Source organism: Malassezia pachydermatis (assembly GCF_001278385.1).
Source record: "Malassezia pachydermatis strain CBS 1879 chromosome Unknown scaffold1, whole genome shotgun sequence".
In the NCBI taxonomy this organism is placed as follows: Eukaryota; Fungi; Basidiomycota; class Malasseziomycetes; order Malasseziales; family Malasseziaceae; genus Malassezia; species Malassezia pachydermatis.
This window is the reverse complement of record NW_017253138.1, coordinates 214,118-236,085: the sequence shown is the minus strand read 5'-3', so window position 1 is coordinate 236,085 and position 21,968 is coordinate 214,118. Positions and strand designations below refer to the sequence as shown.

At 52.1% G+C, this 21,968-nt stretch overlaps 12 protein-coding genes across 12 annotated transcripts; 8 read left to right on the top strand and 4 right to left on the bottom strand.

Moving 5' to 3' along the window:
• Nucleotides 1-2: 2 nt before the first annotated feature.
• On the top strand, nucleotides 3-1,552 carry Malapachy_3059 (hypothetical protein; the record flags this gene model as incomplete). Its single annotated transcript, XM_018137538.1, has 2 exons — nucleotides 3-1,437; nucleotides 1,470-1,552. 2 exons carry the CDS (start codon nucleotides 3-5, stop codon nucleotides 1,550-1,552), a joined length of 1,518 nt encoding a protein of 505 aa, XP_017993666.1.
• Nucleotides 1,553-1,619: 67 nt separating this feature from the next.
• Malapachy_3049 (hypothetical protein) lies at nucleotides 1,620-2,705 on the bottom strand (the record flags this gene model as incomplete). Its single annotated transcript, XM_018137528.1, has 6 exons — nucleotides 1,620-1,627; nucleotides 1,695-2,110; nucleotides 2,136-2,247; nucleotides 2,273-2,385; nucleotides 2,414-2,450; nucleotides 2,657-2,705. The coding sequence occupies 6 exons, from the start codon at nucleotides 2,703-2,705 to the stop codon at nucleotides 1,620-1,622; spliced, it is 735 nt and encodes a 244-aa protein (XP_017993617.1).
• A 288-nt stretch (nucleotides 2,706-2,993) lies between these two features.
• Nucleotides 2,994-5,835, top strand: Malapachy_3027 (p-loop containing nucleoside triphosphate hydrolase protein; the record flags this gene model as incomplete). The annotated part of the gene is made up of 8 exons (XM_018137507.1): nucleotides 2,994-3,277; nucleotides 3,362-3,478; nucleotides 3,505-3,842; nucleotides 3,870-4,088; nucleotides 4,114-4,793; nucleotides 4,968-5,629; nucleotides 5,662-5,794; nucleotides 5,821-5,835. The coding sequence occupies 8 exons, from the start codon at nucleotides 2,994-2,996 to the stop codon at nucleotides 5,833-5,835; spliced, it is 2,448 nt and encodes an 815-aa protein (XP_017994050.1).
• A 1,495-nt stretch (nucleotides 5,836-7,330) lies between these two features.
• On the bottom strand, nucleotides 7,331-7,937 carry Malapachy_3013 (cytochrome b5; the record flags this gene model as incomplete). The annotated part of the gene is made up of 4 exons (XM_018137493.1): nucleotides 7,331-7,345; nucleotides 7,370-7,434; nucleotides 7,466-7,865; nucleotides 7,893-7,937. 4 exons carry the CDS (start codon nucleotides 7,935-7,937, stop codon nucleotides 7,331-7,333), a joined length of 525 nt encoding a protein of 174 aa, XP_017994220.1.
• Nucleotides 7,938-8,062: 125 nt separating this feature from the next.
• On the top strand, nucleotides 8,063-9,407 carry Malapachy_3021 (cystathionine gamma-synthase; the record flags this gene model as incomplete). The annotated part of the gene is made up of 2 exons (XM_018137501.1): nucleotides 8,063-9,196; nucleotides 9,237-9,407. 2 exons carry the CDS (start codon nucleotides 8,063-8,065, stop codon nucleotides 9,405-9,407), a joined length of 1,305 nt encoding a protein of 434 aa, XP_017994056.1.
• A 206-nt stretch (nucleotides 9,408-9,613) lies between these two features.
• Nucleotides 9,614-10,370, top strand: Malapachy_3065 (hypothetical protein; the record flags this gene model as incomplete). The annotated part of the gene is made up of 2 exons (XM_018137544.1): nucleotides 9,614-9,702; nucleotides 9,740-10,370. The coding sequence occupies 2 exons, from the start codon at nucleotides 9,614-9,616 to the stop codon at nucleotides 10,368-10,370; spliced, it is 720 nt and encodes a 239-aa protein (XP_017993512.1).
• Nucleotides 10,371-11,964: 1,594 nt separating this feature from the next.
• Malapachy_3031 (protein farnesyltransferase alpha subunit) lies at nucleotides 11,965-12,803 on the top strand (the record flags this gene model as incomplete). Its single annotated transcript, XM_018137510.1, has 3 exons — nucleotides 11,965-12,124; nucleotides 12,147-12,396; nucleotides 12,422-12,803. 3 exons carry the CDS (start codon nucleotides 11,965-11,967, stop codon nucleotides 12,801-12,803), a joined length of 792 nt encoding a protein of 263 aa, XP_017994130.1.
• Nucleotides 12,804-12,818: 15 nt separating this feature from the next.
• On the top strand, nucleotides 12,819-13,222 carry Malapachy_3038 (protein farnesyltransferase alpha subunit; the record flags this gene model as incomplete). Its single annotated transcript, XM_018137517.1, has 3 exons — nucleotides 12,819-12,874; nucleotides 12,900-13,116; nucleotides 13,148-13,222. 3 exons carry the CDS (start codon nucleotides 12,819-12,821, stop codon nucleotides 13,220-13,222), a joined length of 348 nt encoding a protein of 115 aa, XP_017994125.1.
• Nucleotides 13,223-14,322: 1,100 nt separating this feature from the next.
• Malapachy_3051 (hypothetical protein) lies at nucleotides 14,323-15,074 on the bottom strand (the record flags this gene model as incomplete). Its single annotated transcript, XM_018137530.1, has 4 exons — nucleotides 14,323-14,675; nucleotides 14,707-14,805; nucleotides 14,841-15,021; nucleotides 15,063-15,074. 4 exons carry the CDS (start codon nucleotides 15,072-15,074, stop codon nucleotides 14,323-14,325), a joined length of 645 nt encoding a protein of 214 aa, XP_017993670.1.
• Nucleotides 15,075-15,270: 196 nt separating this feature from the next.
• On the top strand, nucleotides 15,271-19,690 carry Malapachy_3057 (pci-domain-containing protein; the record flags this gene model as incomplete). The annotated part of the gene is made up of 12 exons (XM_018137536.1): nucleotides 15,271-15,297; nucleotides 15,325-15,403; nucleotides 15,429-15,507; nucleotides 15,536-15,658; nucleotides 15,685-15,877; nucleotides 15,905-16,039; nucleotides 16,065-16,164; nucleotides 16,191-16,347; nucleotides 16,374-16,465; nucleotides 16,492-16,625; nucleotides 17,303-18,029; nucleotides 18,243-19,690. 12 exons carry the CDS (start codon nucleotides 15,271-15,273, stop codon nucleotides 19,688-19,690), a joined length of 3,294 nt encoding a protein of 1,097 aa, XP_017993672.1.
• A 299-nt stretch (nucleotides 19,691-19,989) lies between these two features.
• Malapachy_3012 (dsba oxidoreductase) lies at nucleotides 19,990-20,779 on the bottom strand (the record flags this gene model as incomplete). The annotated part of the gene is made up of 4 exons (XM_018137492.1): nucleotides 19,990-20,058; nucleotides 20,096-20,117; nucleotides 20,225-20,522; nucleotides 20,554-20,779. 4 exons carry the CDS (start codon nucleotides 20,777-20,779, stop codon nucleotides 19,990-19,992), a joined length of 615 nt encoding a protein of 204 aa, XP_017994221.1.
• An 83-nt stretch (nucleotides 20,780-20,862) lies between these two features.
• On the top strand, nucleotides 20,863-21,951 carry Malapachy_3063 (tatd-related dnase; the record flags this gene model as incomplete). The annotated part of the gene is made up of 4 exons (XM_018137542.1): nucleotides 20,863-20,962; nucleotides 20,991-21,251; nucleotides 21,278-21,634; nucleotides 21,659-21,951. The coding sequence occupies 4 exons, from the start codon at nucleotides 20,863-20,865 to the stop codon at nucleotides 21,949-21,951; spliced, it is 1,011 nt and encodes a 336-aa protein (XP_017993506.1).
• Between the last annotated feature and the right edge of the window lie 17 nt (nucleotides 21,952-21,968).

Genomic DNA, 21,968 nt, shown 5'->3' with positions numbered 1-21,968 from the left:
GCATGTCGGCGGCACGTTTATGGACGTCGTCCAGGGCTGCTGCTGCAGCTGTTGCGGCACCAGCGCGTGTCCGCAACTTTACAACATCACGAACTACTCTTCAAGCAAGCAAAGTCTCTGCGCTTGAATTTCAGCTATCGACCGAGGATGCTGTGTATCGTGCTAGGTTGGCTGCATTGGAGCAGCTGCTACCTACGATCAAAGGTCGATGGGGCGGCATAGGATTTGCTGTATCGCAGGCTTTGGGTTTGGGATGGATGACTGACTCAGAGGAGTCGGTGATGCGCATCGTCTCGTCACGCGCGATGTACTACCCGACGTGGGTCGTAGATGCTATGTGGAAAGTGAAGTGCCGCGGCGACAATGGCGAGGCCACCGCCTCGTTTATTTCGACAAATTCGGCCTTCCCTGGCAACTCTTGGAGGCCTATGGATAGCCTCCCGATCCGGGCGCCACCGCCTCGTCTGCCCTCGACGCCAGAGCGTGCGCCGTCGATTATTACCTCGGCTGACGAACCTATGACGTATGCCCCTTTCTCGAAAGAGCGTCACTTGCATCCTGAAGTGGATATCGATGGACAAATTAGTATCCTTCCTTTCAATATTACACCATTGTGTCTGCCAGATCTCTGCAAATCGGCTGATTTGCGCAGCTCAATGGTCGACTTGCTCTCACAAGGGCCTGCGCTGCATATCAACCGCCGCTTTACCATCCTTCCTGGCGTGGAAATCCAAGTAGCCAACTTGGATGACCAGAGGAGCGAGAATAAGAGTGCTATGCTACGTATGGAATGGGATACATTGCAGTTGGATATGCTGGCCTGCTACCCAGTGATGCTGCCTATGCATCTCGTACAGTTCCGGTACGATGCACACGGGGAAAAGGATCGCCGTGCCACTGTGGCACTGGCTGCATGGGATCCAAGTCTCTTGACATATGCTTTGCAGTGCGATGAGCAGCCAGGCTGGGTCTTTAAAGGCGATACATCGTGGCTGGATGTGGACATGTTGGACTTTGATCCTCGTGTCCCTATTTCTCCTTCGGTCCTCGACCCGCAGGCCAAGGATGCGACAGAGTCTTCTGATGCTCGGATCATTGATCTGATGGCGCAACAGACGCAGATGCAGAGCGTGTTTGAGGGTCGAGTGCATGAGCTCATGGAGAATGCGAACTGGTCGTTCTGTGAGTCATGGCAGCGCGAGCAACCATCGTCGTCCGATTCAGCTGAGGCCCGTGCCGGCCTGGGTAGTCACATTACCTGGGACGATGCTCGAATCCGGCCCTACGCGGTCGACATCGAAGCGAACCGTCGCTACATTGCCTTGACCACAGAAGAGATGTTCTCGGCTCGCCTCTTGGAAGGTATTGCCAAAGACCAGCAACGTGGCGCGGATCTGTCTCACGTGCAGACCTATCATCAGGGCCAGCTTCTTTCAGGTATGTATTCTACGATGCTGCTAATACCACAGGCGAGCAAGCCATTCAGGTGCTTCGTGACCGACTGAACGATATCCAAGCCAAGCGCGATGAGATGCGTCCACCTTGGCTCTAACTAGTGGATAGGTCGAATGTAAGCGGAAGCGTATGATACCGAGCTATCCTTTGGGTGTGTGCATGCGCTACTTTGCTGGCATGTGAGTGCGATGAGTGATACCTTACCTCATAGTGCGTGAACTTGCACTCAAGTGCCATACCTTGCTTTTCAAGCTCATAAAGCATGAGCAATAGCAGCAGAATGGGGTGCTGACCACATATCGTATTCCGTGTAGTCATTATATACGATTTGAACCTGTCATGTGCATGCCATACGCCCCCCTTGTCAAACGAGATGCGTGCCATTGCATCGATATCCAGGGCTTCAATCGATTTGTGGATAGGGCATGCCGCATACGCCGAGCTGGGTGAGCGACTAGTGAGCACTTGAGGCGCTGCATCGTGAGAGGCTTGATAGCGTGTGTACCTAAAACGCTCCCCCCAATGACAAAAGTCACTTGACACGACGATACCCACGCTCGGATCCGCAGCATACTTGGCCAGGTATTGGGCTATTTTCTGACGCGTGAAAGCGGACATGTCGCCCACCAAGATCGGCACGATGGTCACAGGGTGGCTAAAGTTAGATAGAGTGTACGTACCTGTCCCACACCTTTCTAATATAGGGATAATGCATCTCCAGACTGTGTTCTCGGATATCCAAATCGTGCTCCATCATTTGGAAGAGGGAGGACTGGCGCAGTTCTTCATTGACTTGAATCAGTATAGATGTACGTACGCTGCGCATTGACCTCAATGGGGCCTAGTGGTGTGTCCACAGATGCGTACTGCGTCAAGGCACATCCACGTAGGAACGAGACATGGGATGGCCCTAAGACCAGCACTGTACGGCTACGGTTAGCCGCCTGACCATACGTACATTGTGGATGGATCCATGCATGCATAGGCCCATGCGGCTGAAGGTCCCGAGTATCTATACCCCGCGTGCCTGTGTAAGTCGAACGTGTACCTACGGAGCAATCACGGCTTTGCAGCCTTTCACCGGCGTATGCCGAGCCACGTCGGGCTGGTCGATTGGCGGGTATGTCCCGTAGACACTCTCCAGCCAGGTAGAAAGACTTTTTGATAGCTCCGCGCCTGCTGTTAGTACTGGTGTACATACGGTCGGCGGAGTACCATGTCCCTGCATGCGAGGCTGGTCGTGTGGACATGGTGGCGGCAGGGGCCGTGCGAAGTCCGAGCCTATGTGGAGTACATCGCTTGCTTGCGTTGTGCCGCTCATGGTTGGGCGGGCGCTGGCACGATGCCTGGCTTGCGCCCTGCCGTGGAGGGCGGTGCAGCGTCTCCCCCGTCGAGCAGAGTACACTTCATCGGCTGTAGCATCACATATTGCGCTCAGGCCCTATCAAGAAGACTGCGTCCGTTCCTGCTTAGAGGCATTGGCCAGAGGCTGTACACGCATCGGTGTCTCATCACCTACAGGCAGCGGCAAAACGACCATGTTTACCTCGCTGCTCTCGCGCATCCAGCCTATGAATGAGCGTGCGACACAGTCTTTGATTCTTGTGAATGCGATTGGGCTGGCACAGCAAGCAGCTGATCGCGCTCGAGACATGTTTCCCCATCTCGCGGTAGAGATTGAGCAAGGGGCACGCCATGTCGCTTCAGGCAAGGCAGATATCACGGTGGCTACCGTGCAAACGCTTCGTCAACCTTCACGACTATGTAAATTCGACCCTTCTCGCTTCAAGTGCATAATCGTTGATGAAGCTCATCACTCTACGTCTGCCAGTTACCTCTCGGTTCTCGCCCATTTTCATAAAGAGATCCAGCCGCCGTCCTCACCAAAAGTACAAAGGCACCACAGAGTCCCTATTATTGGGTTCTCTGCCACATTCACACGTCATGATGGCGTGGCTTTGGGTCATGTCTATGAAGAAATCGTCTTTCACAAAGACTTTTTGGAGATGATCGATGATCAATGGTATGTGATCCACGCGACTTACGCAGGCTGTGCCCCGTGCGCTTTACACTCGTGCGAGCTGGCATTGATTTATCGCATGTGTCCTCAACCTCGTCAGACTACGTGGTGTCGTCGCTAGCGCAAGCTGTGAACCAGCCAGCGATTACCGAAGTCGTTGTCCGGTCCTGGATTGATCTGGCTTGGCCTCATCGTCGATCAACTTTGGTTTTCGCTGTGAATGTGGCTCATATTGGATCCATTGTTAGAGAATTTCAGCGGTGCGGAGTGGATGCCCGCCCCTTTCATTCAGGTATGCTGATGTCCGAAAGGGATGCCACGCTCGATGCGTTTCGGCAAGGCACTTTTCCTGTGCTGGTGAACTGCGGTACGTATGAACAGCGACTTACAATAGCTATCTTGACCGAAGGCGCTGATGTGCCTCCTATTGATTGTGTGCTTCTTCTTCGACCGACCAAGTCCAAGAACCTTTTTTCCCAAATGATTGGACGTGGTATGCGGCTGTCGGAAGGCAAGAAGGACTGCTTGATTTTGGACGTCGTTGGGAACGTGGAAAACGATTTGGTGTGCACGCCGACTTTGTTCGGCCTGGATGCCAATGCGGACATACAAGGTATGAATATACGCACTTACGCTAGATGACACTGTGGACGAATTACGCGAACGGGCTAGTGCGATGAATGCCCACAGAACACGTGCTTCGTCGTTCCTCGAGCCTCCTGATCATATTACATATGTCGACTACAATGATCCACGTGAACTGCAAAAGGCAATGGCCAGCAAAACACCTGACGCTTTGTCCAAGATTTCGCCCAATGCGTGGGTCGATTGTGGAGACGATGTCTATGTGCTTGGTTCTTGGAATGGCGCCTACCTCAAATTGCGTCGGCAAAGTGATCAGTGGATCGCTTACTACTACTCGAAAAACGCTGCATTCTGGAAAGATTACCAGCACGGTATTGCGAATACCATACCTTTTTTCAAGCGTCAAGTGGTCACATCCAACGACTTTGTGCATGCAATGCATGGCTGCGATACCTATATGCAACGCCTCTTCGAAGCTGCGAATCGATCTCCCATGTGGCTACGGCGTTCAGCACGCTGGCGTTCGCTTCCCGCTTCATCGAAGGCCAAGGCCATGTTGCAAAATAAAATGCAAGGTCGATCTCAGGATGGTCTATCGATCCACGAACCCCTCTCACAGGGCGCCCTGCAACGAGCACTGCTTCGCTTGAGCCATGGCGCGCGAGGTGTGTGGAGGTCGTCAATGAAGCGGCGCAACCGTGAAAGTGCCCGCAACAAAGTGCAGCAAGTCCAAGTAGGTCCTCTTGCGCGAATGTAATCTAGTCAGGCCGATCTCGTGCCATTTTTTTAATACCCTTCACGCGCGTAATTTTGCGAGGGATACACACGATGGACCTCCTAGTGAGCGCGCTGAAGTTCATTTTTCGAGCTCTGCTCGGCGTACGTAGGCCCGTGTGAACTTACGCAGAATCTTCTGAACCGCTTATTTAACAAGCACCAATCTCATGGACATCATCACCAACAACCGCATGGCGGTTATCCCTCGCAGTACCAGCAGGGCCCGGCCTATGGCTATCCACCAGCGCCTCAACCAGCGTACTACCCAGGCGGAGCAGCGCCATATCCTCAGGGCTTTCATCCAGGCAATGAGGCACCAGGTGGTCCTGCGCCCAACACAGCGCAGATCCTAGGCACAACCAACATTCATGCTTTCGACGACAACAACAAGAACGCTCAAAATCCTCATTACAAGGAGCTTCGGAACAAAGCTCGCTCTGAGGGCAATAAAATGGCCAATGCGTTTGCCGAGTCAAAGAAGGCCTACTCGAACGGAGATGGCGCGCGTGCCAAGCAGCTAAGTGAGGAGGGGAACCGGCACAAAATCAACATGGAACGTCTCAATGCCGAGGCTCGTCAGTGGATTTTCGCCGCGAACAACGCAGATAGCCCACTGGATACCGTGGATCTACATGGTCTGTACGTCAAAGAAGCACTGGCCAAAGCGGAGGAAGCCGTGCAAAAGGCCCAGGCACAAAACTTCCCGGAGCTTCGCTTGATTGTTGGCAAAGGCCTGCACTCCAAAGACCATGTGGCTCACATTAAACCTGCCGTGGAAAAACTTTTGAAGCAGTACGTTATTTTTGTCGTTGTGCTTACATCAGGTATCATCTCTCGGCCCATGTGGATCCCCGGAATGCGGGTATCATTGTTGTGAACTTGAACGGGCCTGCTGGCGGCGGCAATGCCAACTTTACCAGGGATATTGCAATGAATGCTACAGGCAATGAACAAGAGGTATGTGGGCACGGTGCTTATCTCAGTGTGTTATCATGTAATCAAGAGAGTCATCGCCAGCGTAACCACGACATCCAGCTCCGGCTCGGTTTCTCTACGGGCTGAGCACTGACATTCGTTTTCCATTTTCCTCGTAATCGTGCACTTATAGCTTCAAGCAAGACAGGATAGGCGTGGTCCAATGTTGATTGCAAGAATTTCTGTTTCGTGTATAGTTGCTTTCGTGCAGGCGTTGGGGCCAGAAAATTGTACTTGCGTATCGTCTGGTTAAGCTTGTGCACTGCTGCTTCATGATAAGACGCCTGCTCTCGAACCCAGGCTGCATCCCGGAAATTGCGAGCCCACGCCAAGGTGTTTTGCTCTTTCGGCGTGGTTGCTTCCACAGTGTACTCGAGCATATCGGGTCCTGACATGGCTCCTTGGGCAGAGTGAATCCAGTGTACTTGAACCGGCGAGAGCTCTTTCCATTCGTCTGTCTCATTCAAGCGAAGAAGAGCTCTACAGATCCATGCTTGCTGAATGTTCTGGCGAAAGCATCTTACATCTGTCATCAATTCCGAATTCAAGTCCACCCACGGCGGCATGCCGCCTTGACGCTGAATCATGCGGTTCAAAAAGAATTCTTCGCGTCGAATGTATGGGTTTGATTCATTGGTATCCGCTGGTAATGGCTTGCCACGCAACGAGTTCTCTTTAAATAGTCCTTTTTGGCGCGCCTCCTCAATGCGCTGCTCCGCCATACCAGCGAGTCCTTTCAGTGTTCCGATAGGGGAATGTGGTCGATCTTGTACGTCTTTTGTATCGTTTGCCCCTTTTTCTCGCCGGTATTCTATTCTTGCATCCATCACTCTTTCAATCCTGTCTTGTTGCAGCGACTTGCGGAGCGAGTCGCGGACTTGGCCCATCGACTTGCGATCTTCAAGTGGAAGCTGAGAGGGCGATAAGCCCATCTGGTGTAATTTGGCAGCCATATCCGACTTAGGGGGATCAAGCGTAGCATATCGACCCCTATATACTCGGGGTGTGTCTCCTGATGCATGCGACGGGCGTACAAATGTCGCATTCCATGGCTGTCCCTCTGGGGTATACGGCTTTGTATGGATAGTCTCTTTTGGCGTGTATGTAGAGATAGGGAGTTCAGTAGGTTTTTGTACGTTTTCCAGGTTTTTCGCCTGGGCTGTACGCCCATCGGACGTATGTCGTAGGGGTTTGTACTTGTCCATCAGCATGCGCAGCACTGTATCTTCCATACGTTCGTCGCCTGTCCAAACGGGCTCATTAATAGTCGAAGCAAGATCTTTTTGCATAACAGCTTTCTTCTCGTCCTCCAGCGCATCGCGAAAAAGCCGCTCCGAGGCTGATCGCGTGTAGGCGCGACGCCATACCCAAGATCTTGGGCCTGCGCGCAGGACCTGCATGAGAGGAGATCAAGGGCGTAAGTAACTCCACATGGCCATATTTCGCTACGAGCTACGTTCATTCTCATTCACGAGCTGACCCACGATCGGGTATTTTCCCGCGAAGTGGGCCTTCCATTCATTCATGTTTTTCCTGTGCGATTAGACAGGTATATACATACCGTTCCTCCATTGTCAGGTCCTCCAATGTATCCAGAGGCTGGTCAAGTGGCGTGATCATTTCTAGCACGTGTAAGTACGAATAAACACATACCCAAGTCAAAAGACTGCTTGGCCATGCCACGCGACGCATCGCGGCCGGCAAAGTTGCCATACGGGCCACTAGGACCATAAAAGTGACGGCCACTTGATACATCAAACACCTGGCTATCAATGGCCAGAAGAATCTTGTTATCGGGGTTCGCCTCGTTGGTCCCCGAGCCATCAAAGAGGGCCAGCGTACGTGGCGTATACTCCACGAATTCAATAGACTTAGGATGGCTTTCAGGTAGGGTTGAGTACTGTGATCCAGGATGCATCTTGCGTGCGTCTGACACTTTGGGCATCACAAGGTCGGACGAGGAGTGAGGAATAAAAAACAGGAAGATAAGCAAAGGTCCACATATGCTGAAGAGAAAGAGGTTTAGCGGGTTCTGTGTATACCTAGAGATAAACTAGCATATAAGTTACAAAGTACGTACCCCATAGACAGGCGGCGGCAGCACATGCGATAGGAGCTGGCCCATGGTCAATGCTGGTGAAAGTTTGGACGACGTGGGGCAACAAATGGTGGGTCACTTAGGTTTAGTCATGCGCCCAGGCTGGGTCTGTGGGCGTACGTTATCTACCTGCACGAGTCACTTCATTTACCATGTCGTACCAAAACCACGTAGCCCAGTCCCACCTCCAAACGCGTGTCTTGCATGCAGATCAGCCCGACAGCGAAGTTCACCAAACATTTCCTGTGGCACCTTCGATTTCAGTAAGCACCACATTTAAGGAACCCCATCCTGATAGTGCTTTGGGCCCCAAGAACAATGACCTGTTCAAGGACCCACACAATGCAGAATGCCATATCTACTCACGCTACGGTCAAGACACGCGTATGCGTGCTGAGCGTGTTATTTCCAGCGTAGTAGGGGGTCATGCGCTCACGTTCTCTTCGGGGCTCTCTGCTGCGGCTGCTGCTTTGGACTTTTACATGCCATCCACTGTGGCCATCCGCCGTGGCTACTTTGGTGTTCATGAAGTGCTGAAGAAGTACTGCTACGGAAGGAACGTCAAAATTATTGATTTGGACGACGAATATCCTATGGAAAAGGGTGCTGTGGCTGAAAATTGCCCTAGCTTACGTCTTGGGACTACACTGGTTTGGCTCGAGACACCGTTGAACCCCACAGGTGAAGCTCGTGATATCAGATACTATGCCAAGAAAGCTCACGAAGCTAACGGATACATTATTGTTGATGCTACGCTTGCACCACCACCTCTGCAGGATCCATTCAAGTACGACGTGGACATGATCATGCATTCGGCAACCAAGTATTTCGGTGGTCACTCGGATCTCTTAGCGGGTATTCTGGCCACGAGAAATGTTGAGCACTTCCATGTTCTTTGGCACGACCGAAGTCAAAATGGTGCTACGCCAGGCAATCTAGAGAACTTTTTGTTGCTGCGCTCACTTCGCACCATGCCTCTTCGTGTTCGTCATCAGTCAGCGACGGCTTCCAAAATTGTCGCTTTCTTCGATAGCTTAACGAAAGGCAAGACACCAGACCCGGATGCGCCGAGTGAGATCACGGACGGCAAGTTCATTGCCCAGGTCTGGCACTCTGATCTTCAACCTCGGAGGGCCAACGAGAACGAAATCCAAGACACGGAGAAAGACAACCATGATTTCGATCCCAAGGAGCAGATGCCGAATGGCGGCTCGCCCACCTTTGGGATTTTGACCGCCACGCCCAAATTTGCCAAGTATCTTCCCTTCAATGTCCATTATATGGTGGTATGTATTTTTTCCCTCAAGTGTGCTAACTATACGATAGCCAGCTACATCGCTCGGTGGTGTCGAGTCGCTGATTGAGCAGAGGTTTCTCGCTGATAAGACTATGGATCCTCGCGTGCTTAGGGTATCTGTGGGTCTGGAAGACTTTGAGGATCTAAAGAAGGACTTTATTCAAGCTATGGTCAAGACGATGAACGAACATAGCAAATAGTGAACATACATAGCCTGCATTCAATCAAACACCCTTTGCATATATTCTGCGCATCGGGCGATCACTGGTAATTGGTTCCGTCGCGCTTCTGCACCCCACATATTTCACTTTGCGCGACCCACGTGGCGGACCCCATCCGGCAATCTTTTCGACTCCCAGGGGAGAACTTGCGCTCTCTGAACTACGATAGTAGAGGGCTACGATCTATGAAGGCAACAAGTCTCTCTCTAATCCTGTGCCTTGTTTTTGTAGCCTTAGCCACACTTGCTCAGGGCCAGATTGTGGATGATTTAAAGTACGCATTCTACTATATATCGACTTACACATTCTAGTAACGACTTTGCATTGCCTATACTGAAGAGGGCTGAAAATGATGCCCCTAAGAATGGAACGGAGAACCAGGTGAAATCTACTGCCAATGCACAGACCCCTCCTCCTAAAAGTCAAGGTCAAGGAAACAGTACAGCGCCAGCACCCCAGACGTCGGCCCCTGCCCCCAATTCGCCGCCTGCCAACGCTACCTCCAATGCTCCTACTCCTACAGCCGACAATGAGATTGAGCAAACCGGTGCAGCTGCGGCGGGTGCTACAGCGACAATTACGGCCGATACGGTGAATGGCGTTTGCACTATGAGCAATGACTTAGATGCTAGTCAGCAGGCCAGCTGGACTGATGCAGTAATTACCACTTGCTGTGCTGGCGATCAAGCGTCAGCCTGCTGGTTCCGTATTCAGGATGGCGTCAAGCCTGAAGATGCGTGCAAAATTCCTACATGTGGTGATCTTAACTCCAATGATCCGGACCGCATGATCGGTTTCCGACCACTCTCTGGCTCTATTGGCAGCGGCAAATACCAAAACATCTTCCCTTTCCTTTTCTTGAATGGTTCATCACGACCAGTGATCTCTGCTCTGCTCTTTATCGTGGCGCCATTTTGTGTCTCTTTCATGCTCTTGCTATGATCAAGGAACATTTAGTTGGCTCTATCCAGTCATCGTTAGTCTGGAACAATGCAATTATGTATAGTATTTTTAGATTCATACTAGTTACACAGTTACTCGACTCGCTACGATAGAGTGGTTGCCACAAACTAAAAGAATCAGTTGGCGGTGTTTTAAAGCGGAGGCAATGTGCGGAGAATTTCGACCACGTGGGTGGCAAATGACAACGCCACCGTTGTAAGCGTATAAGAGCAGCTCATGCCATGAGGTCAAATAGCTGTCCTTTACGCATCGCCCAGGAGGCAGTACTTCACCCTCATGCGGCTACAGTCCAAATCCCTCCTAGAAGTGGGAGAGTCTGTTGCCAGATGGGCTCGAGGCAGTCGCCCTCCTAGGGCTGCTACTCCCCCATATGGCTATAAGCCCATGCGCATGGGGTCCTCAGGCGTTCGTGTCAAAGTCACATCAGGCCAAATCCGTCCTGCCAAATTAACATCACTGCGCCACTATGTCTACTATGTCCTCAGACATATGACACCGATCTACAATGGTGCCCTTCGTGTCTTTCTGCCCAGTCAGGCTCGTGTGGCGCTGCGACAGAGCGTGAAGACACCATCTGTCTCGCACGGCGGAACACGTACGACTTCTTCGCCCCTCGGTCGATATGCATGGACTAGGGCTCGGCTTCCTCAAGGGCAGATAGTGCATCGCTCTATGTCTTATGGTGTCGGCTTGCAAAGTGCACGATCATACAGCACAGGCGCCCCTGGAGTACGCCTGTTTGAGAATGTGGTGTCGAATTCACCGCTTGCGTTACGAGCACTAGCGCTGAATGCTTCGGACGAATCCCACTGCTTGCATCGTGGCTCAAGGCACCATGTTGTCGCTCAGCGTCAGCGGCACACTCGTGAAACAAAGAAGTCGCGTCACACCTACATGCCGTACGTTCCTTCGAGCCACGCTCACGAGAATCGCAAGGTAGCTGAAGCATGGAGCTCGCTTTGTGATGCAGATGTTCCACTTAGTAGTGGCGAGCTGGACACATTTTTCCCTCTGGAAGCCATTGTGCCTAGCCAAGACCCTGCACCAATGAAAGTGACGAGGATGCTACTATTCTTGAGTCCTTTGCAGGTACCAGATTGCTCTATGAATGCTGGTGATATATTTTCAAGTCTGCAAACTGGTTTTTTGGACAATGAGCTACAAGAGAAATTGGTTTCAATACGGTATGCTTACAAGAATCATGCCAAACGTCTTCGCAGGATTGAATACTTTATGCGGAAAAACGGGATGTGGCCGAAACATATCGACATCGCGTCTCTAGTGCTGGCATCTGACTCGTCTACGAGACCCGCCCTAGAACTTGTCCTTCCAGGGTGGCATAGAGATGATATTGAAGCCACTTTGTTTGAGGCTCTGGACCATGAAAAAGAAAATGGATCGAATTGGCCATGTAGTCCGTTGTGGGAATTTATTTAGCGAGCAATGTCATAAACTGTCGTACTGTGTGCATTTCGATTCGGAAATTGTGGAGATCACAAAGACTTTGTTTGTCCCTCCTCCACTTCCGTTCCTTTGTGTTGCTTGGCCGACAAATCCCCTGCAAAGCCATAAGATGGTGGAAATTGAGGAGCTGTCCGGATCTGGATCTGACACTAGTTCCAGCGAAATGGAGTTTGATCCTTCGTCTCATATTTGGGCAGACCTAGTTCCTGATGATCAAATCGATGGGCCAGAGCCACTATGTCCCATTCTCTACGACCCGGATTGTGCGTGTATGTGTAACTAACTTATCAGACAGGCGTGTCATGGGACTTTTCCGTGCTTTACGAGCGAAATATAATGGAGAGGTAGAAGTGTCTGAACGCTCTTTAGCTTTGACATTCTATCTTGTTCATTTGAATCCGGCAAACTATACCATCTGGCAGTATCGTGCACAAGTCCTCATTCAAATGGCTACAGATGAGGATCATGCACTTCTTTTAAAAAAGGAGCTCGAATTTCTTGATCATTTTGCGTTGATAAACATGAAAAATTATCAAGTTTGGTACGTGTGTACTGGCTAATGAAAGGCAACACCGCAAAGTCATTGTATCTATGCTCGGAGACCCGTCGAAGGAATTGGATTTTACAAAAGCTGTGCTCTCAGAAGATGCCAAGAACTATCACACATGGGCCTATCGTCAGTGGGTCCTTTCTCACTTCGGTGGCTTGGATGTGACCCCTATCACCTCTAATGTTCCCGGTGCCGGTAGTTCCCCAGAGCTCTGGCAAGGGGAGAATGAGTTTACCAAGACACTGTTAGAGCAAGACATTCGCAACAATAGTGCCTTCAACCACCGGTGGTACTGTCTCTTCGGACGACGAATGCATGGCCGTGATCAGCTACCAGCCGAGGTAGAATCAGTTCGTGATGCAGAAATAAGGTTTGTGGACCGCACAGCGTCGTTCTAACGCTTCAGCTATGCTATGACGTTGATCGATCGTGCCCCAAACAATGCTAGCGCATGGAATTACTTGAGAGGGTGTGTATTTGGATATTGACACCAGTCTCTTTGAGTCGATTTCTCCTTCTCGACAGTTTGAAGAATACGATCATGAAGTACTTAAGCTACTTCGGGTTCAAGACCATGCCTACGCTGTAGCGCACCCTGAGGAAGACGAAGCTGGACGAACGCCTCCGCACGCGTTGGAATGGCTCTTGGATAGCGCTGCGCAGCAACTGCCGCATACAAACAAAGATACCCAGCGCAAAAAGATCCAGCTTGTAGGTCTTGTGTTTTTGCTAACATAACTAGCTTCTTCAGCGTCTTCGGCATGCTGATCCTGCGCGAAACAAGTATTGGTCCTACGTGGAACAACAGCTCTTGTAGTGATAAATGCTAGTGGAGGTTCCTTTTCACGTATCATTTGTTTCGGGGACCATGCAAGGGTTTGGCAGTACGTGATAGTGGCTTATTGGTAACATAAAGTGGGGCGGTATCGCCCAAGAGATGAAGAGAAGGAGCGAAGAGAATTAGAAGGACGCCCAACGACCTCATCACGCGTTACCAAACGGCGTTCTAAAGGCTCCAAAGTCGTGAGATGTACGTGCCACAGCATACTCTGTAACCATACCAGTTGAGCTTCCTTTCCACATTTGGTGGTACAGTATCTCCTGGTACTAATAACAGTGAATCTTGTAACAACCATATCGCACAAGGTGTAAGGTTCAATGCGGAAAAGAGCCAGGTCGGAAACTACTATTCCACACCGATATGGCAGTTTCGGTGCAAATGTCACTTGTGCCAAAACTGGTTTGCGATACGCACAGACCCTAAGGTAATTATCTTACTTTCTTACGATAGAATACACAATACGTGGTGGACTACGGTGCTCGAAAGCAAGTGCAAGACTGGGAGCCATCGGAAGAAGACAACGTCCTTGTTGTTAGTACGTGGTCTACAACATTTACAATACAGATGATAAACCAGATGATGCGCCACTCGATGCCTTTGCTCAGGTAGAAAAGGCAAAGAAGACGAAAGAACGTACCTCTGCGCACGAGGCACGTATTGCCGAGCTAGAGGAACACTCCGCGAATCATTGGGCTGACCCATTCCGCGCCAATGCTCACCTGCGATCTACTTTTCGTGAAGAGCGACGAGCTATGTACGAACAACAAAAACGGGATGTTGATCTGCGCAAGCGCATTGGTTGGGACGATGACCGCCTTTTGCTTCCGCGTTCCTCCAAAGAGGCGGGTTATTCTACACCTGAAATTCGACGTAAGTGGACACAAGCGCAAGAGGAAAGGCATAAAGCTCAACTCTTTGCCCCATCTTCGAAAAGAGCCCACTCTGCTATGACGAAAGAGCTTAACCCAGCGGCACGAACTCTCGCAGAACGACTCTTGTCCAAGTCGCTGATGCCCAAACATAAAACGCGCAAGTGATATGTAATGTATGTATGTATGTATATATGAACCATATACCTAAAGAAGCTTCTTTGGTGCAGTCGCCTGAGCAGGCACAGAGGCAGGTAATGTGTCGTCATGAGACAAAAGAGAACCGACCTTGAGACCTGTCCTCTTTTCCACATCACGCACACCCGTAGCAAGTGCCTCCGAAGTCGACTCGTATGCCTCTTCCAGCTTGTCCTTGCCCATATACCAGTGCTGCTGGAGCAGCTGGACAAACTTCTGACGGCGAGCCGAGAACTCAGGGAAGTACTTCTCCTCCTTCTTCTCGTAATACGCAGCCACATTGGTCGTCGTGTTCGGCAGGAAGTAGCTCATGGAGCCAGCAAGAACGAGTGGGGGGACGAACCAGCGGATCGGAAAAGTGCCTATATTATTAGCACGTAAGAAGATACATACGGTAGCGCGTGAAGACCATGCTGGCTAGGGTAGCGACACCCACGTAAAGACCGTTCGGTGTAAGCGTCTCGTCCTTGGCGACGAGGCTATTCACACGGTCTGCATGTTAGCGCATACACCCAAGTCATACATACTTTCGACACGGTTTTCAGCATGGATCACAGAGTCAACGCCAGAGCGCACAGCACGAATACCTGAGCTGGCATACTTCTGTACAGACTGGCGCGCAAGGGAGACTTGCCTCTCAAGCTCAGATGATGTCTCAATAAGTGTGATCTCCTGGTCTGGTTCAGGGTACACCGAGAGTTTCTGCTGCTAGGCAATGTTAGTCAAAATCCTAAAGCTAAAATGCATACCGGCTGCGCCATGGCGGTTGATGGGACGTACTGCTCGTCTGGACCCCGGCGGAAGCCGTAGATCGACCCGATCGTGCGTAGGCTTTACCGTACATAAATCCACAACATCAAATATCTCCACTCGAGCGCGACTCTCCACACGCCTGACAATATCGACATGTCAGACGAGGAGGTGAGTGGGGTATAGCTGTGCTGATGATCGCAGTTTATGATGGAGGATACCCTCGATGAGGAGGTATGTGGCCATATTGATTAATCGTAGTACGATTTTGATTATGAGGATGATGACGAGGATCAAGATGATGAGGCCCACATGGAGAATCAATACTACAATGCCAAAGGTGTGTGATTGCTCACTAACGGAAGCCATCAAAGCGGAGGATCCTCGTCAGGCTATTGAAGATTTGCAGAAAATTTGCGATACTGACACCCCTCCATCGGAATGGTACGTGGCCATGCTGACTTACGCAAAGGGGATTCAAGGCATTGAAGCAGCAGGCCAAGATTTTATTCCATATGGGGCGTTTCGAACAGGCTTTGAAGAAGTATCAAGCGCTTTTGCCATACACCTCTACTACCATCTCCCGAAATTATGCGTACGTACGCGCCATACTTATCCCAGGGAAAAATCAATCCTGTCCGTTCTCGATTATGTCTGTGCCTCGACCTCAATTGGCGCAGACATTGTGGATGCCTACATCGCTGCAACGCGACAGGCACCCCAATCACTTCTTACTGATCGTTTTTTAACCAAAATACAACTGAAACTCTCGAAGCATTGGCTGCAAAGGCAGGAATGGAGCCGATTGGACACAGTACGTTTTACAGCTCGCTCACAGTAGACATTGAAAGACATTCTTTACATGAATGGTGGCGATGGCCGAGTAGATGCGCAAATGCAAGGGACAACCATGCTTGAACTTCTTTCAATGGAGATTCAGATGCATAAGAAACTAGGCAATCTGAAACTTGTTCGGGTACGTATGAGCACACTCATGACAGGAAACGTATGAGCGAGCCTTGCAAATTAAGAACGCAATTCCTCATCCACGAACGATGGGCATGATTCGCGAGCACGGAGGGATGATGCATATGGCAGAAAGTACGTTCCCTACACACTTATGATAGAAAACTGGGAGGCTGCGCAGGTGGATTTCTTTCAAGCGTTCCGTAACTACGATGAGGCTGGAAGCCCTCAGCGAGTACAAGTGCTGAAGTATCACATGCTTGCTCATATGCTCATGGGAAGTGGCATTAATCCATTTGATTCGCAAGAAATTAAACCGTACGTTTCTATGGTACTAACATCAGATATAAGGAAGACCCGCAGATCTTGGTCATCTCTGAGTTTATGAATGCATATGAAAAGCGTGATGTCCAACTGGCGCAAAGCGTGCTAGCTCGTACGTACATGAAGCACTTACGGAAGGCAACAACGACATATTCCACGAGGATGAGTTTATTCGTGACTTTGTCCCTGATGTGATGCGTGAACTGCGTATCCAATATGTCCGAGACCAGGTCCTGCTATACCGTGTACTAGATTGGCAGCACTTGGCAGAGGTACGTATTCAGATTCTGACCTGGAAGGCACTCCATATACCTGTTTCAGATGTTCGAGAGCTCCTTCTCATGCTTATACTCGACGGGCGCATTCAGGGAAAGCTTGATGATATTAGCCAAGAACTGCATACGTCATCGACGGCCGATACTTCTGAATCCATCAGCACTGCAGACGCGTTGCAATCTTGGAGCAGCCATTTGGATACGATAGCCTATGTCCTCGCTTCAAAACAAGGGGCTCTATGATAGGTTCGTCCGTAATTGGCGCATTAGTGTCGGCGCTTAACGCTGCGGTGTATAATTTTAGGACATAGAAGTTGACTGTGGTCATACCTGCAGAGGTCACTCCACATACGCCAATAGCAACGAGATACAGGAGATGAGAAGTCACATGTAAGTGGAGAATTGGCCAGTGAATCGAGCCGTCAAAATTGAGCATCTACTATTGCACCCTACGTGCCTAAAGAAAACGCGGGGGAAATGTAGAATGTCTCAACGTCGCAGGGTTTATAATTGTAGCCGCTGGGAATCCTCGCCTGCATCCCCTTTCCTTCTCTCTTCATCGGTTCTGGTAACCGACTAGCCATCTATAGGTATAGCGTTGATCGCATACCTACTACTCCCTACCACAGTCTCTCTTCACACACACACTCCTTACTACACGTTCCAAAATGCAGTACTTTGTACTCCCCGCTCTCGTGACTGCCACTGGCATGTTGGTGAACGCTGCTCCTGTTGCCAACACCGGCATGACTGGTTTCCAGCCCCTTGCTCCTGCCTCTACTCGCCCTGGTGAGCAGATGGCCGTGCAGTGGAGCCCAGACCTGTCGGGCTCGCAGGAGTGGAAGCACATGGACATTTCGCTTGTGTCGGTCTCGAAGAACGGTAAGCATCACGTCACGAAGCTTGCTTCGAACGTGGATGGTACTAACCCTAACAACAATATGTACACTGCTACTGCTCCCGCGCATATGCGCAACGACAACGTGTACTACATCCAGTTCTCGCACGGCAACTCCAAGCTGAACTCGCCCCAGTTCTTCATCGAGAACCCGGACAGCTCGTTCAGCAAGTTGCACGCCCGCAGTGGTGCAAGTGCTCAGACCTCGGATACGCCTGGTGCTGTTCCAGACGAGTCCCTGTACCCCAACGGCAACTCGGACTCGACCTCGGGCGGCCTTGATTCGCTTGGCGGCAGCTCGAGCACTGACTCGACGGAGGGCAGCGACAGCGCTGACAGCAGCAGTGGTAACGGCAACCTGCTCAACACTATGGTGCAGCAGGGCTCCGCGGCGATGGACCACATTTCGCAGGTGTTCCAGCAAGCTGCCGGTCAGAGCAACGGTGACAGCGGCAGTGGCAGTGACAGTGCCATGCCAAGCCTTTCCCTGAGTCCTCAGGCGGGTATGCCGTTGACGATCGACGGTGTGACGTACGTTCCTGTTCCGCCACTGGTGCTCAACCAGCTGACGAGCAACAACGGCAGCAACAGCACTGGGTCGAGCAGCGGCAACCGCGACAGCAGCGACAGCAGCGGCAACAGCGGCAGCCTTTCGGACCGTCTCCAGAACGCAATCAACGTTGGTGGTGTGACCTACGTTCCTGTGCCTCGTGAAGTGGCCGAGCAGCTTATGAACGGCAACTCTAACAGCACGAGCACGCACACCAACAGCCGTGAGAGCACACGTGGTCGCAACAGCGAGAACGCCCTGGACACCAACGATGCTCAGGACGCCTCGTCTGTCGCAGACTTGATTGGCCAGAACATTTTGAGCCAGAGTGCGCTCCCGACTGATGCTTCTGCGATGACGAGCATCCTCAGCTCGATGCAGCAGGAGGGTGCTACGTCGGTGGATGACGTGTCCTCGACGTCGCGTTCGCACTCGAGCTCGCGTCATCACCACCAGTCGCCGTCATCGACGTCTAGCCACCCCCGCTCTTCGTCGTCGCATGCTCGTCCGACCTCGTCGTCGTCGTCTCACTCGCGTCACCACAGCTCGTCGTCGTCTTCGTCGGCTCTGCCCACGTCGTCGGTGGACGCTTCCTCGGCTTTGTCGTCAGCCACCGTGTCTTCTACGGAGGCTGTGCCTACCTCGACCGCTGGTGCTGCTACCGATTCGGATACGTTCCACAACGCCATGGCTGCGACCGCCACTGGTGATGCTGGCTCGATGGCTGGTCTTTCGCGCCGTGCCGACGGTCCGTTCAACCATGCCATCTCTCGCATCGCGCAGGCGGCTAACTCGGCGTCACTGGACCCGTCGTCGTTCACGATGGCGACGGGCAGCTCGTCGAACGCTACTTCGGCGACTGGTTCTGGCTCGAGCTCCGACTCGGCCTCGTCGACTTCGTCGCCATCGAGCCACCACCACCACCACAGCCACAGCCACAACAGCACCAGCACCAGCACCAGCACCGGCGCTAGCACGGACTCGGCCTCGGCCTCGTCGAGTGCTACGCGCAGCTCGCATCACCATGGCTCCAGCAGCACGGCTGTGCCCAGCTCGGTCGTGGAGTCGATGGCCAGCTCGCTGTCGATCAACCCGGAACGTGCTTCCTCGCTCCTCCGCTCTCTCGGTCGCTCGGACAATGACGTGTCGGACTCTGTGTCGTACTACCTCGGCATGGACCCGCTCGCTGGCTACGGTGACTCGAGCGAGACGGCCACCTCATCCTCGAATGCCGTGCCCACGTCGACTGCTTCGGGCTCGATGACGCGTATGCGTCAGAGCAGCAGCGCCGACAGCAGCAGCAACACCCGCACTCGCAGCCGCAGCAGCCAAGCCAGCAACACCGGCAGCAGCAGCGCCTCGTCGGGCCGTGGTGGCAACAGCCGCAGCTCGTCGCGCTCTGCGGCGGGTGACAGCAGCGACAGTGTGATGCAGGTGCTTGCGCAGGGTATTCTGGGCAACTCGGGTCTGTCGTCAAACCAGATTGACCAGTACTACAGCGAGATGAACGCGCAGCCTACGGGTACGTCGAACAGTCGCGGTAGTGGCAATGGCCAGATGGGTGCTTCCCTGCACTACAGCTCGGCGGCTGCCAGCATGTCGGAGGCGTATTAAGTGTGTGTGAATTTACTTGGCACCAACATGGCCATCCATACCTTTGTATGGATGAGTCTAACGGGTACCAAGTTCCTTACAGATGATCTGTGTATTCTTCCCCTTCCCCCTTCCCCCTTCCCCTATTTCCCCCCTCCATGATTCGTGTGCCTGTCTTTCTTTGCATGTGTGACTTGTTTCTGCCTCGGTACGTGAAATATGGATCCCATACATAGTTTTTCTTGTCCTTTGTCAATCCAATCTTTTTTTTTATATATATGTGGGCACATTAGTAGCTGAGCTATCTAGGATGTCGTTCACTACAGGCGGGGCGTAGTCCCGTCGGCCATTGGGCCCAAATAGGGTTTGTGCAAGAACGCAGCAAGACGCTGTGCGGTAAGTCGACTTCGAGCGCGCAAGGCATACCTCCAGCTGCTCCACGCCAAAACTGCAGGGTGAGTGGTAGAATGGTACGTACGCAACGCATGTATCCTGACCAGAAGTACGATGAGCAACCATCCAGCTGCGTTGTAAGCGATCACTGGCCATACGTACGGGAATCCAAAGGCGCCATTCTCTACCAGCTGTTCTGACTCGGCCTTGAGCAGGGCGCGTGTGTCGCGGGCGTAGGCCTTCTTGATAAGCGATGAAAGCTGGTCCCCTTGAAAGCAGCGAGAGGCCAGATCCTTTAGATCCTCTTCGCTCTTTACACTGTGGCCATCGCGCCAGATGTATTGGAACGACGCTTCAATCATCTCCTCAAGCCGGTCGGGACACTCGGCCTGCACAGTACGAAGGAGGCCCATCACAGGGAATGTATCGAACGGGAATGATGCGGGGAAACGCAATTTCACTGTGTGTTATCGTGCCATATATATACATACGTCCATACATGCGATCCACAGAGCTGAGTTGGTTCATCATATGGGCGCCTTTGTTGGGCACTGTGATCGGCGGACTGTTCTGGGAAAACTTCATCACGTACGCCAAGCTTCGAGGCTGGAACTCGAGTTGAACGCCCCATGTAGCACGATAGCGCCGCAACACTTGGAAGGCGATGTACGACCACGGCGAGACACAGTCAAAATACAACACGATTTTGCTCGACATGATGGCAGGTGGACAAGTGCCTGCCCCGCATTGTCACGACGACATGTGGAGACGTCAGGTGTCGTTTCATGCTACGAGCTGCTATGACCACACTTCGGCCACATCCACGCTATGTAGAAATTGCGGTGAACTTGGGCGATCCCATGTTCCGTGGGATTTACCATGGCAAGGAGAAGCATCCAGGTACGTGGGATTCACGACTTACGCATAGACGACATCGAGCATGTTCTGCAGCGCGCCGAGCAAGCAGGTGTCGAAGCGCAAGTCATAACAGCTGGCTCGCTGGCAGAAGTGCCTGACGTGCTATCCCTGACGGAACGCAAGCCGTACCTGTTTGCTACGGCAGGATGCCACCCGACACGCAGTTCCGAGATGGAGGCGTACGAAGGCGGTGCTGCCGCCTACGTCGCACAACTCCATCACTACATTCAGACCCAGCCGAAGATTGTGGCTGTAGGCGAGCTGGGCTTAGGTATGCTACGACATGACTCACACTAGATTACGATCGACTTCATTTCTCGCCAGCCGATGCACAGCAGCGATGCTTTGACGCGCAATTACGCATGGCTGTCCAGGTTCAGCGGCCCTTGTTTTTGCATTCGAGAGCAGCGCACGCCGACTTTGTGCGCATTCTGTCGCCTCATCTTCCAGCGCTGCGTAGACACACGAACAGCGTTGATGCAGAAAGTCCAGGCAGTGTAGGTGTAGTGCACAGCTTCACAGGCACAGCTGAGGAACTCCACGAGTTGCTGCAACTGGGTCTGTACATCGGCATCAACGGATGTTCTATGAAGACGCAAGAGAACCTCGATGTCATTCGACAGATTCCTTTGCACAGACTTATGCTGGAAACAGGTACGTGTCTACAAACTCACCCAGTAGATGCGCCGTGGTGTGATATCCGACCGACACATGCGTCTGCGGCTCACTGGACCGCCTTCGAAAAGGCCGAACCTGACCTGGCCAAACTCTATATGCCCCCCCGCGTAAAGTCGGAGAAATGGCGCGAAGACTCGGCTGTAAAAGGACGATGCGAACCATGTCATATTGGCCAAGTGGCCGCAGTTGTAGCTCAGCTCCAGGGCGTGCCACTCCACGATGTAGCGCAGCACGCCTGCGACAACGCACGGCGCCTCTTCCAGCTGCCTGTGGTGGAGGCGGCGGCGGCGTGACAACCCATAGATGCAAA